The 16,650-nt window shown below is 44.5% G+C and overlaps 1 protein-coding gene across 3 annotated transcripts in view; it reads left to right on the forward strand.

Annotated features, from left to right (window-relative positions):
• The first annotated feature begins 2,476 nt into the window (after window positions 1-2,476).
• CPXM2 (carboxypeptidase X, M14 family member 2) overlaps window positions 2,477-16,650 on the forward strand; it is a 101,730-nt gene continuing 87,556 nt past the window's right edge. For 2 of the 3 annotated variants that reach the window (XM_084634372.1, XM_084634373.1), the window contains exons 1-2: window positions 2,477-3,013; window positions 12,234-12,335. In XM_084634372.1, coding sequence (XP_084490498.1) covers window positions 2,686-3,013; window positions 12,234-12,335 — 430 coding nt within the window. In that variant the 5' untranslated portion in view covers window positions 2,477-2,685. Of the gene's footprint in view, window positions 3,014-5,217; window positions 5,298-12,233; window positions 12,336-16,650 lie in introns of those variants that run through there. The other variant, XM_084634374.1, reaches the window with a different exon arrangement.

The raw sequence follows: 16,650 nt of genomic DNA on the forward strand, positions 1-16,650 counted from the left end.
ATGAATAACCTTTCTCTCTCATATATAGTAGTAGAGAGTGCGTGTATGGAGAGTTTAAAGGTGAAAGGACCTGATGAAGGACTTGAAATCTGTGGAGGATATTTTGATATTTTCGCTTGATCTTCAGTTGCTTCTGTCCTGGAGCAATTCTTGTGTCCTACTCCTAAGTGAGGCTTAGAGAACCCCAAGCTTAATATGATTCCTTTTCCTCAGTGTGTACCAAGATTTGAGTAACCTGTCAAGGGTTACACACTTCCTGCATTGCATGGTACCCAGCTTCATGGAGGCCCCCTGAGAGCTGTGGTCTATGGGAGAACTGGGGACAAGGCCGGGCCAGGATGGGAAGGAGCAGAAGTGGGGCAGTGGGACTATAGATTTACTTTCCTTACTTAAGATTATCTCCAACAACTCTCCTTCTGCAAATCTTTCACTTTCTTGCCTTTGTGTTGCTGTATAAAACACCAGTGTAGAGAAAGTGCACAAAATTAAGAAAATGGGAAGGAAAGTACAGATCGCCATCAACACCTGTTTTTTATCCACCCCATGCAACCAAATAAAATGCCTTAGGACAAAAAGGAGATCATGGAGACACATTTTCCTTTGTCCACTGCTTCATATAAAACAATGTTAATTGTACTTTATAATCAAACCACAGAAACAGTAATTTTTCTTTGATCTAGGTGCATAGCACATAGTCTCTCTCTCAAGGAGGAGACATACATTTATACAGTGACTGGAAGGCAAATGCTTGTTGTCAATTTTACTTTTTGTCAAATAAATGGAGTTCAGGATCAACTGTGTATATGAGGACTGAAGTCACTGCAACTTGCAAGTGTAAGCCAGGGCCTGAGTGAGCTCTCCCCTGCCATCAAGCGATGATCTGAGGGAAGAGACTTCAGGAGCAGTGTGTATATTTGCATAGAGTGGTCGTGTAGCTGTGTCAGACCCAGGATATTAGAGACAAGGTGGGTGAGGTAATACATTTTATTGGAAGTTGGTGAGAGAGACAAGCTTTCAGGCTACACAGAACTCTTCCTCGGGACCTGTAGTAGGAAGAGCTGCTTTGCCAAAGTGTTCAATTTTGGCTGCTTTGGGTTAAAATTCACTATAGTATTGAATGCAGGGGTGATTAAATGTTGCTATCCTTATTGTGTACGTGAAGAGCAGCAGAACTGTACTGAGCATGTTCTGATTGAAGGCTCACTGTAAAATTAACCTCATTTGCAAAATGGGGGGAGCGGTGCCAAATCCAAGGGAAAGTGAGGGGGATGGGAAGGTCTCTGTTTAATAAGTCTTAGACACCATTTGACCCTCCCCTCTCCAATGTTTAAATACAGAACTGATCAAACTCAGTTGAGAGTCCTTGGTTCTGTTCACTGATTCCTAGAGCTCAAACCACGGATGAGCCTTAGACCTGGCGTCAGGTGTGGGGACAGCGCTGCAGTGAAAGACAACGCAGAGGCTGCATTAGCAGCGAGGTTGCCTGCTACCCAGTGAAATCACTCAGAGCTGAGATCATTAAGAACTGGACTAAGTGGTGGAACCTCAGATCATGGCATTACAGAGGCGGCAGCAAGCAGTGACAGATATAACGGCGGGAGCAGCGGCAACCAGCAGCAGACATAGCAGAGAGTGGCTAACAGAGGCAGAGGAACAGCGAGCGGCAGCAGAATGGCGGTGGTGAGCGGTGGAAGACTAGCAAGTAGAGGCAGGGATTCCTTAGAGCAGCAGAGACATTGCTCCATGTTCCTCCCTTCCCCCTTTCAGGGTGGGAGGTGATCTGACGTGAATGCACCCTTGAGTTCCAGGACGTGGCTGACCTCGGACAACAGAGAGTGGGATGCAGTGGAGGGAAAGGGGAGTGGCATGTTAAAGGGGCATTCGTCCATCAGACTTTCACACTGCAAGATGGGAAACCGAGGCAAAAGCCACTGCCCCATATACTGTGGAGAGGGTGTTTGTTTATGGTTTACGTTCTTTTGAATAATTTGTTTCAGTATTTTCCCAAATTAATTCTGTGTTCCTTCTTCCTTTTAATAAAACTTTTCTTTTGTTATATGCAGACTCCGGGTGTGCGAGTGGGGAAGTATTGTTTCTTAGATGTGCCCAGGGATAGTGTTTAATTTTCCCAGATTACTGGGTAGGGGCTCGAACCAGGTCTGTTTCTCATTGTTAAGAGGAACCCCTAGATATTGAATCTGGCCCCCATTGCTGCCAACACCACCTTGCAGAAGCATTACACAAGCCAAGCCTTTGAGCTGAAAACTGTGTCTTGTAACCCTTGTTTTTGAAGGGAAAGAAAGAGAGGGAAACAGAAAGCAAGAAAGAAAGCAAGACAGAGGGTTCTGGAGAGTCACACCTGCCAAGTGCTGGCAGGCAAAGCAGAGCTCTCTCTCTCTCTCTCTCTCTCTCTTCCCCCTGTGTGTCTGTATATGTGTCTGGCTGGTGAGTCCTATGATCACATGCACCTCGGGCTCCTGCCTCCCTCCCTCCTCAGTCCTCTCTCTCTCACTGCACTACTTGCAACTTTTGCAAACAAGTCTAAGCAGAAGCACTTATCACAGACTGGACTCTTTATCCCTCCACAAGTCCTGGAATTCACCAGTGACCAAGGCTTGCTGTTTTTCCTATCTGCTGAATAAGGATCTGGGACACATAGTGGAGCTTTTGTGCTGCTTTAAAAAAATGATTCCCCTTAGCAAGAAAGGCTCCTGTTCGTCTCAGCTCTGTCTTGCTCTCTGTGCCTTTGGGTTAGCACTGCTTGGGGATTTATCCCAGGCTTTGCCTGTGGAGGATCAGGATTATTACCTGCAGGAGATTATAAACAGGGATCATTATTATTCCTATCCAGGTCCCGATGAGGAATTTTCCCCTTTCACAGAGCAACCTGGACAGGAAGAAACAGCCCACGTTGCAGAGGCAGAGGAGTCCCCAAGGTTCAGACCGGGCAAGAAAGAGTTAAAACAGAAGAAAGGCAACAAAAAAGAAAAATCCATTCTCGAGATTCCACCAGGTAACTTTCCACCTCTTCCTCCAAACTTTAAGAGCTCTGTTGAGTCTCAAACTGACTCTGACTTTTAACATAAATTAATACTCTAATACTGATAGTAATAATAATAAATGTGCTGGGGATGATGACATATACTAATTTCTAACACCAAGCTTTTCAGCTCTTTGGAAATCTCACATGCACTTTTACCCTTTCCCTCTCACCTGTCACATTAAGAGTTTTCAAAAACACTGCATTTCATTAATCAAATGAGACTCCAGCTGGTGCATGAACTTCCCTTCTTATCATATTTCACATTTGGCTGCTTGCTGAAACTACATTTTTGCAATCAAATGAAGAGAGACTCACTCCATGGTAAGATCTGTTTTGTCTGTCTTATGATGATTTCTTATTGTACCCCTGGTCATTTTAACTCTAAATGTTCTTCACCTTTGAACAGGTGAATCACTGTCAGATTTCACTTTAAAGCCCTCCCATGGAAGAAATGTAAACAGGGATATTCCTTCAGAGAGATCAGTTACTAGGGGGATTAATTTTAATTATTAGGAGGTACTAATACATAATTTAATAAATAAATTAAAAGACAGCCATATCGTCCATCACTTCAGTTATTACATGTAATGTCTTTGGCTGAGAGAAGACAAGCTATTGGAAACCTACACATTACTATCGTTCCCAAAACTCTGGTCAGTAAGCACAGTAGAGTGGTTTCTATTTTGACACAGTTACACTAAGGTGGCTCGGCAGTTTATTCTACAAGCATTCTCCGATTGCATTTGTCTTGTTTAATTTCTTTGGAGGAAATTTGAAATCGAAATTATTTCACGAAGTAAGCAACAGTCTTATAAAATTAAGGGCCAAAGCCCTCACTCAGGCAAAACTCCCATTGGCTTCAGTAGGAATTTTGTATCCTTAAGTACTATGGGATATGGCACAAAATTTTCAAAATAAAGACACCCACATCACAGCAAATTGGAGAAATAAGGTTTTCTGAGTGGCATTAACTCTTCCCAATTGCATATAGGTGATATTAAATTAAGGGTTGCAGTTTGATTTTTACCAGTTTTACATGTAGTTACTTTCTGATCAAGAAAAAATTGAAAACAGCTTTTTATAAGTTATGCCCCAAATTTACCATTTCTGCAGTGTTGAAAATTGTTAGAGGGCCAGCAAATCTTAGCTGCAGGTATAGCCCAGGGCAGAGGACTCTAGTGGCATAGAGTCTGCCTGGGTGAGGGTAGCAGTGGTACAAGAAACTTATAACCTGGTGCTCCACTGGGGATCAGCAGCTAGACAGAAAGTTCAAAAGCAGATGGCACTGGCAGGGTATCTCTGGGATGTGCTGATTCAGCTTATCTGGTAGTGCATGCACTGTCTTTCCTCCCATTTTCTGTGGGGGGTGGGAGGCAGGAGAGTTCCCCCTGAGGTGCAGTGGCCCCTGTTTGTGTACAGGGTTCAGTTCACAGCTCTTCGGACTCCAGCAGGTATGTAAGAAGCCCCACATATGTACAGCCACATTATCCCCTTTGACCAAATGGGTGTCTAGAAACTTTGCATGCTTGCACTTGTAGAATTTACTGAAAAGTCTTCCCTTGGTGAAGTTTGGTGAGGAGGTGATAGGCAGCTCATAACACTAAATCAGTTGATTCTCCAAGAGCTAGCGCTCAGGTGATCTAGCAAGTCCTGAGCCATCTCCATGGAGGCTCTGTAGCTCCATACTGCCTCCAAGCTCCCTGCTGGCTTTCCCCCAACTTTCCTAGCAGCACAGCTGCAAACATACTCCAGAAAGCCCAGCATCACTCAGGAGCTCTGTGGCAAAGGCAGGGTTAGAATTTGATTCTCTTCTCTTCCTGCAATCTCCTTCCTCATTCACACACTTTCCAACTTCTGCAACAAATGAGGACGGAGTCCTACAGATAGCAACCCCCTTTACACCACACTGATTCATTCCCAGGACAGGTCCCTCCTGTGGGGTTAATAAGGTAGGGGTCCTGTGGAAAACAAATAGTATGTGATCATGCAATTAAAGACTCTTGTAATGCATATTCACAAGGGGACTGAATTAATGGCTGTAACAGGGTGGCTTGTCCCTTTAAGGGCCAGAGGCCTGGGCCCCTCCAATCCCAGTTACTAAGGAGTCACATTTGAATGGGGATCAGCTGATAAAGAGTACAAGGAAGGGGGGCAGAGGGTCTGAGGAAGCTGAAGAAACTGCAGAGAAAGGAAGGAATGGCAGGGTCTGCCGGAGACAGGAGGCCTGGCAGTAGCCTTAGGAGCAGAGACTAAGGTCAGAAGGGTAACTGCTTAATGTTTTCATTTTTGTTTGTTTTAGAAAATAAATAAAGCCCTGCAGAAGGGCCTGCAAGAGTGATCTGTTGTGAGTTTAGTTGTGGAGCCCTGGAGAGGGGTGAGATTGATGAAAAGGGGTCTGCAGAGCGACCTCATGCCATAAGGGTGCATTTCCTAACTTTTGAGCACTTGGTGTCCCAACTTTAATGTTCTTTTAATATAGTTTTTCTTTGTAATTTCCTAGGTTTTTTAAAAAAGCAAACTGTAAAAACAGAAATTCCATGCTATGGCATTGCATTGACACCCACATGATTCATCAGGTGGGCTGGAGCCTTTAGATCTACCATACAGACTTCTGCCACTTGAACTAAGGGAGTAACTGGCAGCAGTTTTAGGTGGTCATCTTCTATGTGGACCAGTACTAGAGGGGGATATGAGATACATTCCACACACATTTGTTGAGGAATGGTGAGAATTGGAAATGTTGGTGCCCTTGTTCCCTCCATGCTGTCCTTGTGCCATTCTTGTTCCTCCCTCCAGCTTCTCATCCTAGTGTCCACCCCCTCATCCCTGGCTCCTCCCAATACCCATCCCCTCACCTAGCCAATCTTAGTCTCCTCATTCCAGTTTCTCTCTCCTTGACCAGCCAGTCTCAGCTCCGTGACCAAGTCTCAGTCTCTCTGCCCCCACAAGCTCCCAGTCTCGGTATCCCCATGCTGGTCCCAGTTGTTCCCAATCTCCTCTCCTCCCAGGCCTCCTCTTCCAGTCTCCATCTCTCATTCTTACCCCCTGGTTCCCAGTCTTCCACCTCCAGATTCCTTGTGCCAACCCTACCTGCTTCCTCCCATATCCAGCTCCTATTTCTTCTGCATTTCAGTCAGATGGTTTCCTCCTCCTCGCTACCTGGGCACTGAGAGCATGAGGGACAATTTCCTTGTCCTTGGTTTTGATGATTGGGGCCACGCAGCCTGAAGTAATTACAGGGAAAGTCCTGCTCAGCCCTTTCAGCCCTGGACTGGACCATGTTCAGTGCAGAGAAATTGAGCTGCCAACCTCTAAGAAGTCTCTGCTGTGCATGTGTGAATTGAAATTTTTCAAAGGCTTCTAGCATAGCCATATTTGAGCGTTTTTTTCAGGGTGACAGTAAAGGGCACATCCCCGACACCCGCGTGGCTCTCTGACAAATTTCAAGTCCCTGCTCCAAAACATGGAGGCTCTAGAACATCTTAAATAAATTTGTCATAAGATTTTTTTTTTTAACGTGGGGAAAAAACACGTTTTCCTCTTACTCATGCTCTGGAATGTCTGAAACATTTCAACTGAAACTACCCAAAATAATTCAGCCTAAGGCAGACACCCAACATGTTGAAGCTCAACCTGAACGCTTAAGGACTGGCAAAGTTATAAGCAACTGAAGAAAGAGATCTTATACTGGGAAGTATTGTAGAACCTTAACGATAGATGGCACTAGCTGCTCTGTCTGTAATCTACACAAAATAACTATCCAAGGCACTATAGCATGATCCAGCAATTATGTAGGTTAAATCTAAAACACCATCCAGTGCAGTGCTACATGGATTAGTAACATTAAAATAAATTAAAGCTGTTGGTTTTCAGCACCTCTGAAAACCAAGTCACTTACGTAAGTGCCAAAATACAAATGTAGGTGCCTAGAATTGCACACCCAATTTTGAAAAATTGGCCTTATAAAGGTACAGATCATGCTGAGCTCATGATTGATTGGTGCTTAACTAATAATTATGAACCTAACTGTAAATAGGTGTGGAGGTGTGTGTAAGTATGTATGTATTTATATATTTATATATATGAACAAACACTTTTACGTTGAATAGAGATTAAATCAATGGACATACAGTAAACAAAATGCTCCTTTTTTGTGAAGCTTAGTGGAAGCAGGGGCATGTTGGATTAATTATATGGTGTAGCAAACAATAGACTGGATCTTGGCTGGAATAAAGAAAGGCAGAGGAATGGGAACGTGTGATCTGCCCTGTGGCTGGGCAGCTGGTAGTGATCAGTGCTAACTTTGAATTAAAGTTGGACTAAAATCATAACTGTGTAAAGGCTACAGCAAATTGCATATGACATGTAATTGATTAATTTAAGCTCATTACTGTTGATGGCTTGAATGCAGCTGGTTTACATTGTGAAGTATTAATATAAGTACAAATTCATTTCCATTCAAGGCAACGGGCAAGTCTCCCATTGACTTTAGGTGGGCAAACCCAGGATTATGCTGTGGATTTATTTTTTATTAAAGCAGTATTTGCGAGCACTTGAGTTACATAACAATACATCAATCTCATCCTGCCCTTTGCCTCCCTTATGACTCTTATAAATTCAGCTGTACCATGTAATCCTTGGAAAGTAAAAGGTTGGATTGACAGATCCCATCACAAGTGGATTTGTATTTTCTAATCCATTCTTGCTTATTTATGACCTGATCCAAAGCCCACTGAAATCAACTAGTCTGATCGGCTTCAGTGGATTCTATTCTATATCTGTTCTTACACCACATTCATGGCTGTAATATCTGAGCATCTTCCAGTAATGCATTAAGCAACATGGCTACATAACTCTCATTTGTTCTTCTCTCGTCCTCTCCCCAGGGGTACAAATGTGTAGTGGAGTGTCTTGTTTTGGTAGTTTTTTAAATAAATATTCACATTGCTATGTGTGTGTTAGGGGAGGCAAGTCAAAAAAGCATGGCTTGCACTTGAATAGAAAGGTGATGCGGTTTGTGATGGTCTTTAGTTCCTGAGGGAATTTATTCCAAAGTCTCGGATCAGCCCCAAAGAAAGTGTTGACTCCTGCACAAACAAGCTTTACCTTTATTTACCTTCCTTTGTGCCAGAGGGGTGTAGTTGTTGATCACAGTCTTCAACTCAGAGTTTCATTTGGTTTTTTAGATATGTTCAAAGCACTCTATGGCCTGGGACAAGTATAAGGACTGAGACCTTGAACTTGATTTGAAATTCTATGGGAAATCAGTGTAGAGAGTAGAGAACAAGTCTGAAGTTCTTGCGGGTAGCCTGTGTTGCTGAGGAGATGCTCTGCAGAGTTCTGTATCAATTGGAGTTTCCTAGGTGCTGAAGGCTTCATGCCCAGGAATACTGCAGTGCTGTAGTCCAGCCAAGAAGTGAAGGCATGAATAACTGAGGTCAGGCCATCATCTGCCAGGACGGGGCAGTCTCCTAGCCAACACGAGACGATAGAAAGCATTACTCACAGATATTGCTTTGTGAGAACTTAGCATCAGTGAGGAATCCAAGAGTATTCCTTGATCATGAACTGAATTGACCAAATGTGGATGAGTACCTTCAACCAAAGAAGAATGCGCTGTAGCTGCAAACTCCTCCAAATGCTTCCCTCTGCCCACCAGCATCACCACTGTCTTGCTTGTATTCAGATTCAGCCAGCTGTTGGGTGTGTTCCTTCGGAAAGGATTCAACACGTTTTAGCACATTACCTTGGATAACAGCTCTATATCCAAACTGATCTGAGGTGAGAAAAGGGCCTTTTAAAAAAAAATCAAGATTTCATTAATAGACTGGAGAGAGATAAGCATGAGACTGAATCTGCTTCTGGAATGCTGGTAGATGGATTATGATTTGCTCCAGTTTATTCATTATGTCAATGTACTACTTTTTCGAAGGAAATAAGAGAGGATTTGCATGCATGATGGATTGAATTTGAACAGTTTGGCAGCAATATCCAGTAGCCCAGATTAAAAATTCAACCTGATCTTTTTAGTTGTGATTGGTCAGATAAATCACATGCTATTGTTTCTGTTCTCTGATTGGATGAGTGTAACTCTAAGGTTTGGGAGGAGGACTTCAAGAAGCCATGTGAGCTTTGATTCTCTCAGCGAGAGGTAGCAATTTATGGTGAGGGAGCAAGATATAAGCAGCATTAGGTGATTTGTATAAAAAGCGAAGAACATAGGCGCTGACTCCATGGGTCTGCTAGGGTTGGAACACCCACATAAAAAAATTAGTGGGTGCTTAGCACCACTTGCAGCCAGCGCCCCCCTCCCAGTGCTTCCCGGCAACCCCGCCAATCAACTCTTCCCGCTCCCTCCCCGTGCATCCTGCCTGCTGAGATCAGCTGTTCTGTGGCATGCAGCAGGTGCTGGGGGGGAGGGAAAGGAGCAGGGATGGGGCACGCTTGGAGGAGGGGATGGAACTGGGTGGGAAGAGGATGGGTGGGAGTGGAGCAGGGGCGGGAAGAGGTGGGGTGGGCATGAAGGCTTGGGGGAAGGGGGTGGGTGGGGGCAGGGCACCCCTGTGGCCCGGAGGAAGCTGGCGCCTGTAGTGAAGAAGTCCTTTTTCTTTGTGGGATACACAGACAGGGGTGCCACAAGGAGGGCAGGGGCAGAGCGGGATGAAGCCCCTGCTTGCTGCCAACACATTCGGTAAAATTTTGTCCTCCAGCTGGGAATTCAGCTGCTGCTGCAGCCTCCGAGGCAGTGCAGTGCCAAGCTGGTAGGTGGTCTCCCCATGCCCCTGGAGAACAGTGGGGGAGGAGCTCAGGCTGCTACTGGTGCCAGCTGACTAGGGTGGTCCTGCCACTAGGTCTCTGTGCATTCTGCCTGGGGGGGGGGGGGGGCAGAGGGGATGCTGAGGACTCGGAGCTGGTTCTGGGGATGCTGGTTCTGCGGATTGGAGGGCGGTGGGGGGGAATGGCATTATCACTGCCAGACCCTTTTTTACTGTGCAGCCTGCCCAGGCCCCACTCAAGAGCCCAAGCTCTGCTGCTGTCGCCTAACAACATCTGAGGAGGCACGGCTTGGCGCCAGGCTGGCTCAGTCCCAGGCATCTGGCCAGATTGAAAGGCCCAGACTGGCCACCACAGGATGCTAGTGCAGCGTGGGGGCATGAATCAGAAAATCAACAACCCCAGCCAACAATTCAACTTTGTGCCTCAGGATCAGATCTGGTAAGGCCCATTCCCCCTGCCCCGCCCTTGACCCACCCAATTCTAGCCCTTTATCTCTCCCCCAGGGGCATCTACCCCAATCTTCTCCATTTGCCAGGATCTCCTCCCCCCAAACCCTCCGATCCCACTCTGCCCCTCCCCCAAATACACCCCACCCCCCGCCGAACTCCAGTTCCTGGTCCCCCACAGACTCTATGCCAGCCCCTGATTCTAGTCATCCCCAACCACTTTCACCCCAGTCACACACACACATATCTCATGGCTCCAATCCTGCAAACACAGCTGCGGGACCCACCCCTCTCTTTCTGTCTACTTAAATACATTCCACCACTTGCCGCTCACTTCCTGAAGGCTGATTGGACTGTTTGCTCCTTCTTTCTTGTGAAATGGACATAGCCAACTTCCTGGATACTGAGAAAATAACCAAAAATTGGATCGCAATGAAATCGTGGAAAATTTCCCTTGATTAACAATTTATCAGTCCAGACATTTAAAGTAAAAATGACTATATAATTTGTTGCTTCTTCATAGCCTGCAGAATTGCTGTTTTAGTTAGTTCACAAAGCTGATATCATTCAGTAAAATCTCAGGAAACGTTAGGTAAGTTTTTGAGACTTCACCCTCCCATCCACCTGGAACCCCAAGTGGTGCCTGACACATCGTCCTTGTGATAATTAGGCTACTGAAAGATTTGTCTTCTAGTGCAGAATTTCAATTTGATTTTTCTCTCATCATATTCACACAGAGGAGCTGCTTGTGCATGTGCTGTCCTGTACTCAAAGGATGCATCAGATAGTTATCTGGCTCATTTTAATGTCCCATGCAAAGGCCCTGGTGAGCAGTGTCTCCCTGTTGTGTGAAGCTGCATCTATTGCCATATAATCTATATAATTCCTTGTATGAATATGTGAATGTGAGAGCTTAACATTCCACTTTCTGGACCTTCATGGAAAGTAGACATAAAAGGAGTCCATGCGTGGCTGACATGAGTTCATTTTAAAATTCAGGTGGAGAGCTCTGTGGAGCATTTGGCCAGCTCAGATACATGTGGACAGAAAGAGAATTAATCACTGTAGTGGCACAAAGCCAGATGAGAAATAGAGCACTAAATTTGCCCCTTTACTCTCTCCATAGAACCACTCTTGGACAATCTGGAGTATTGCACTAATATCAAAAGCCTAACAGAGTGGGTGTATATTTAAAAACAATTAAGAGGGGATATGCCATAAAGAGTTGTACAGTGTTTTCAGGCTTCTTTTCTGTTAGGATGGGATTGTTGAATGTTCTCTGCAGATGGTCATAGTCAGCCTGTCTCCTGATTTACAAATTACCTCTATGCAAACCCAACCAAACATACTATTCATTCTCCTGGCAGGAATAAACTGCATGGAGATGAGAAGGGTTGTGCATGGAGGACATTGCAACAAATCAGAATATAGGTGCAGAACAGTGCTGCTTTTGTGCTCACCAGCTTTGGGAGCATTCTTGCCTTGGGTTAGAATATTGGTGGTGGTCTGTGAAGATGTTGGATCACTGCAGATTAAATATACTCACCCCTTTTAAGGTCTGATCCAACTCCATTAAAGTCCAGGGGAGTCTTTCTGTTCACTTCAGTAGGTGTTGGATGGGGCCCTTATATGTTTGATCAAATGATGAGGAGGATTGAGCAATAAACTGTCACTGGAGCGTGTGTAGACATTAAAAAATGAATTCCATTTGTGCAAGAAAGAAATGCATATCTGGTTCCTTCATACTGCAGCAAAGAAAAGGACACTTCTGATTCCTTGCACCCATATTTCTATAGTTCTCATACCTGGGAAAAGAATAACAGGATATTCTAAACATCTGCTGCATTGGAAGGATTGGAATGCCATCCTACAGAAGCAAACTGTTTTATTCACTGTGTAGTTAGCCATTGTTAAATACACTTGACAGTGGACAAGAAGTAAAACTTGTTTTTCTTTTCATCCTACAGCTAAAAATGGCAACAAGAAAGGTGAGAAAAACAAGAAAGGGAATGAGAAGATGACAGATGGTGGCTATGAAAGTCGAAGGGGCTATGAAGTCTTCAGAGAAAGTACGTGTAAAGTTTCTAAAGTACCTTTTGGAATTCTTGGTTTACCTGCTACTTTCTCCAGTCACATTTAAATTAAATTACAAATTATATTGAAGATATTGCTGTGAAATGTCTAGATGCTGCGCTGGTTATGAAATGGCATGCTGAAATAAACTACGTTAGCACAGCATGTGCGAAAAGATGGAGACAAGGAACCACACCGTGTTAGTGTGGGATGAAGTGAGCTACAATGTAAGGTAAGGAGCCTAATTCTCATTTCCATTAAGGCCTCTTTTAACACCACTCCGGCAGTAAAAGGGCCCTTACAGTAAGTATTCCTCTTTGGAGTGATGTTTAATGGCACCTTAGTGTAAATGAGAATGAAGCCCAAGATATTTTTATAATTTATAAAAGAACAAGGTATATTTTCATTTAAAACTAAGAGTTTGATGCTTTAAGAATGGTGCTAGATTAAGAACTGTCTCTCCAGAACAGGAACAGTGAAATATTTCCCATTCTGCCATACCAATATGCCTTAAATCTGATCTGGAGGTCTCACCTCAACGTATGTAAGACTGGAACAGCCAAATGCTAATTGTGAGTGTGGTTTCTGTATTATGGATGTTTGTCCACTGTGACCTGAACTGATATTCCAGTTGATTTCATGAAAGCTAGCAAACTCCAGCAGGCTGTCATGATTTGCAGTTATTACAGACCTCAGGTGGAATTGAATCAATGATCTAGCAGAGAAAGGCTTTATAATATCTTGAGAAATCCAGCCTTCCTTATATTTATGGGAATTTACAGCATGGGCATACTATGAACTTCTATTACTAGCATGGAGATTCAGATCAGCACTGGGAGTAACATGCATCTGATCTCTGCTCCCTCCTCCCAGAGTCCTAAGGTGGTGTTAAAAAGTTGCGGGGTTTTTTTTTCTTTCAGTTTTTAAAATATTTTCACATGTAGGTGTATGAACCTAAATTTCTCTCTCACTATGTCTATTCAGTAGCTTCTCATTCATGGAGATGGAAAATATTGCATTCCTAGTGAATAGTTGCTGATTAAATTAGGTTTCCAATATTTTGTTTGGCCCTGAAGAAAGGTCCTGGAGGGAGTCTCCAGGTCCTTTGCTCCTCAACCTCATTTCTTTTACCTCCTTGTATATGCTTCAGGAAACAAAACAATCTTCCTCCTTGAGTCCATTCCCCTTGATTTCTATGGAAGTTACGCTTGAGGGAGTGTTGGGCTAGGCCAAGTATCTCCTGCCTTTAACGCACTGATTTTTACTGTAAACCATCTGAGTGCATGACTCACTACAGTGTGCTGGGAAATGACACTCTTTGGAATGTGAACACTTGAAAACCAACTAGTTCATGCTTTTCCAGCAATTATATTTATGTTCACCTCTTCAGAGAGAGCCTATATTATGCTGACAGTTTTACAGCCTTGCTTTACTGTCAGTGTCTTCCTAAAACATCCGTCAATTAAGGGAAAAAGTTCAAAATATACTAAAAAATGTAGATGTGCCTTAACCACAAATGTCAGATCCGGATTGTGAACCTCTCTCCCCACACCCACTTTTGAATGGTGGATTGAGATTATCCCATAAAAGTGAGGGACAGCGTCTACAAAGCTCAAACCTGGATCCAGGATCAGATTCGAAACCTCCAAAAGATTTGACTCAGGCCTATCATTCTTTGTAAACTGTATTGTAAGCCTACCCTTATGGAAATCAAAATGGATTTACTGGGACACTGCAATTAACAACTCCAGCACGCAAATGGAGCTTGAATTCTCAGCCTTTTCTTTCTTTTCATAATTGATAGATGATGTAAAATGTTACCAGGGACAAATAGAATGATAGTTGACATCCACTCAGCAAGCTGACATGAGCACTGTGTTCTGAAGTACAGACTCAGCTTTGCTCGCCCTTGAAATTAAAAAAAAAAAAACAAAAGCAAAACCCTTTTCTTGTGTTCTTTACATTTTTTTTTATGCTCCAAGCCAAAGTTTCATTTAGAAGCTCTCTGTGCCAAAAATATAACATTACTTAAGCAAACTGTTCTGAATGTTGGAATATCCAGAAGAGACTCAGACAACTCATAGGTCAGTCATCCCAGCATGGTGAAGCTCAATCTTAAATTGCATTCCAGACAATCCCAGCGGTGCTCTACTGGTGCAGCAGCCTTTAATCTGCCGGAGCCAGTCACAGGAGGTTCACCCAAGTCTAGGGAATCATCTGGAGACGTAAAGCCAAAGTAGCAGCTCTTATCCCACCCACGTTCCCTGGTGCTGGTGAATTGGGTGTGGCCAGGGGAACGGGAGAGTAGCCAGGGCTTCTCTCTGTCCTGATGATTCCTGGCTGTCTAATGGACCCTGGGGACTTTTGGTAGCAAGGAGACCGGTCCAGTGCATTGTCAGCCTAAGCTCTAGGGAACAAGGATTTAAAGCCACTTATGCAGACAACCTCCACCTCTCCTCCAGTTGCTCTGTATGCTCCTTGACAGCAGGTAAGGATTCCAGCCTCACACTCTTCCACATCCCTCATTTGAAGGGTGAGATTCTTACTGCTTCTCCAGAGTAGATAGACTAGAGTGGTGTAAAGGGCCCTAAAATCGTGATTTCATCTGGTGGGAGGATTTCTACGGCTCAGGTACTGTGGAAGCCAGCTGTAAGGCTGCCTTGCAAGGACCCCCTGCAACCCTGACATAAGGGGTAGAAAGAGACATGATGGAGATGAAAAGGGTATGTCAAGGGCAGAATCACAGCACATGGTACTGCAAGGATTCTAGGCAGTACTGTGACCTGTAGGGTAGCCCAAGGAGGATAAGGTGAATTTCACAGATCCCTGCAGCATAAAACTTGGCTTAATGGTGAAATCCTAGCAGATCTTAAACATAAAAAAGAAGCTTACAAGAAGTGGAAGGTTGGACATATGACCAGGGAAAAGTATAAAAATATTGCTCGGGCATGTAGGAATGATATCAGGAGGGCCAAATCGCACCTGGAGCTGCAGCTAGCAAGAGATGTTAAGAGTAACAAGAAGGGTTTTTTCAGGTATGTTGGCAACAAGAAGAAAGCCAAGGAAAGTGTGGGCCCCTTACTGAATGAGGGAGGCAACCTAGTGACAGAGGATGTGGAAAAAGCTAATGTACTCAATGCTTTTTTTGCCTCTGTTTTCACAAACAAGGTCAGCTCCCAGACTGCTGCGCTGGGCATCACAACATGGGGAAGAGATGGCCAGCCCTCTGTGGAGATAGAGGTGGTTAGGGACTATTTAGAAAAGCTGGACGTGCACAAGTCCATGGGGCCGGACGAGTTGCATCCGAGAGTGCTGAAGGAATTGGCAGCTGTGATTGCAGAGCCATTGGCCATTATCTTTGAAAACTCGTGGCAAACGGGGGAAGTCCCGGATGACTGGAAAAAGGCTAATGTAGTGCCCATCTTTAAAAAAGGGAAGAAGGAGGATCCTGGGAACTACAGGCCAGTCAGCCTCACCTCAGTCCCTGGAAAAATCATGGAGCAGGTCCTCAAAGAATCAATCCTGAAGCACTTGCATGAGAGGAAAGTGATCAGGAACAGCCAGCATGGATTCACCAAGGGAAGGTCATGCCTGACTAATCTAATCGCCTTTTATGATGAGATTACTGGTTCTGTGGATGAAGGGAAGGCAGTGGATGTATTGTTTCTTGACTTTAGCAAAGCTTTTGACACGGTCTCCCACAGTATTCTTGTCAGCAAGTTAAGGAAGTATGGGCTGGATGAATGCACTATAAGGTGGGTAGAAAGCTGGCTAGATTGTCGGGCTCAGTGGGTAGTGATCAATGGCTCCATGTCTAGTTGGCAGCCGGTATCAAGTGGAGTGCCCCAAGGGTCGGTCCTGGGGCCGGTTTTGTTCAATATCTTCATAAATGATCTGGAGGATGGTATGGATTGCACTCTCAGCAAATTTGCGGATGATACTAAACTGGGAGGAGTGGTAGATACGCTGGAGGGGAGGGATAGGATACAGAAGGACCTAGACAAATTGGAGGATTGGGCCAAAAGAAATCTGAGGAGGTTCAATAAGGATAAGTGCAGGGTCCTGCACTTAGGACGGAAGAATCCAATGCACCGCTACAGACTAGGGACCGAATGACGAGGCAGCAGTTCTGCGGAAAAGGACCTAGGGGTGACAGTGGACGAGAAGCTGGATATGAGTCAGCAGTGTGCCCTTGTTGCCAAGAAGGCCAATGGCATTTTGGGATGTATAAGTAGGGGCATAGCGAGCAGATCGAGGGACGTGATCGTTCCCCTCTATTCGACATTGGTGAGGCCTCATCTGGAGTACTGT

This window comes from Lepidochelys olivacea, assembly GCF_965140295.1.
Source record: "Lepidochelys olivacea isolate rLepOli2 genome assembly, chromosome: 7".
NCBI lineage: Eukaryota > Metazoa > Chordata > Testudines > Cheloniidae > Lepidochelys > Lepidochelys olivacea.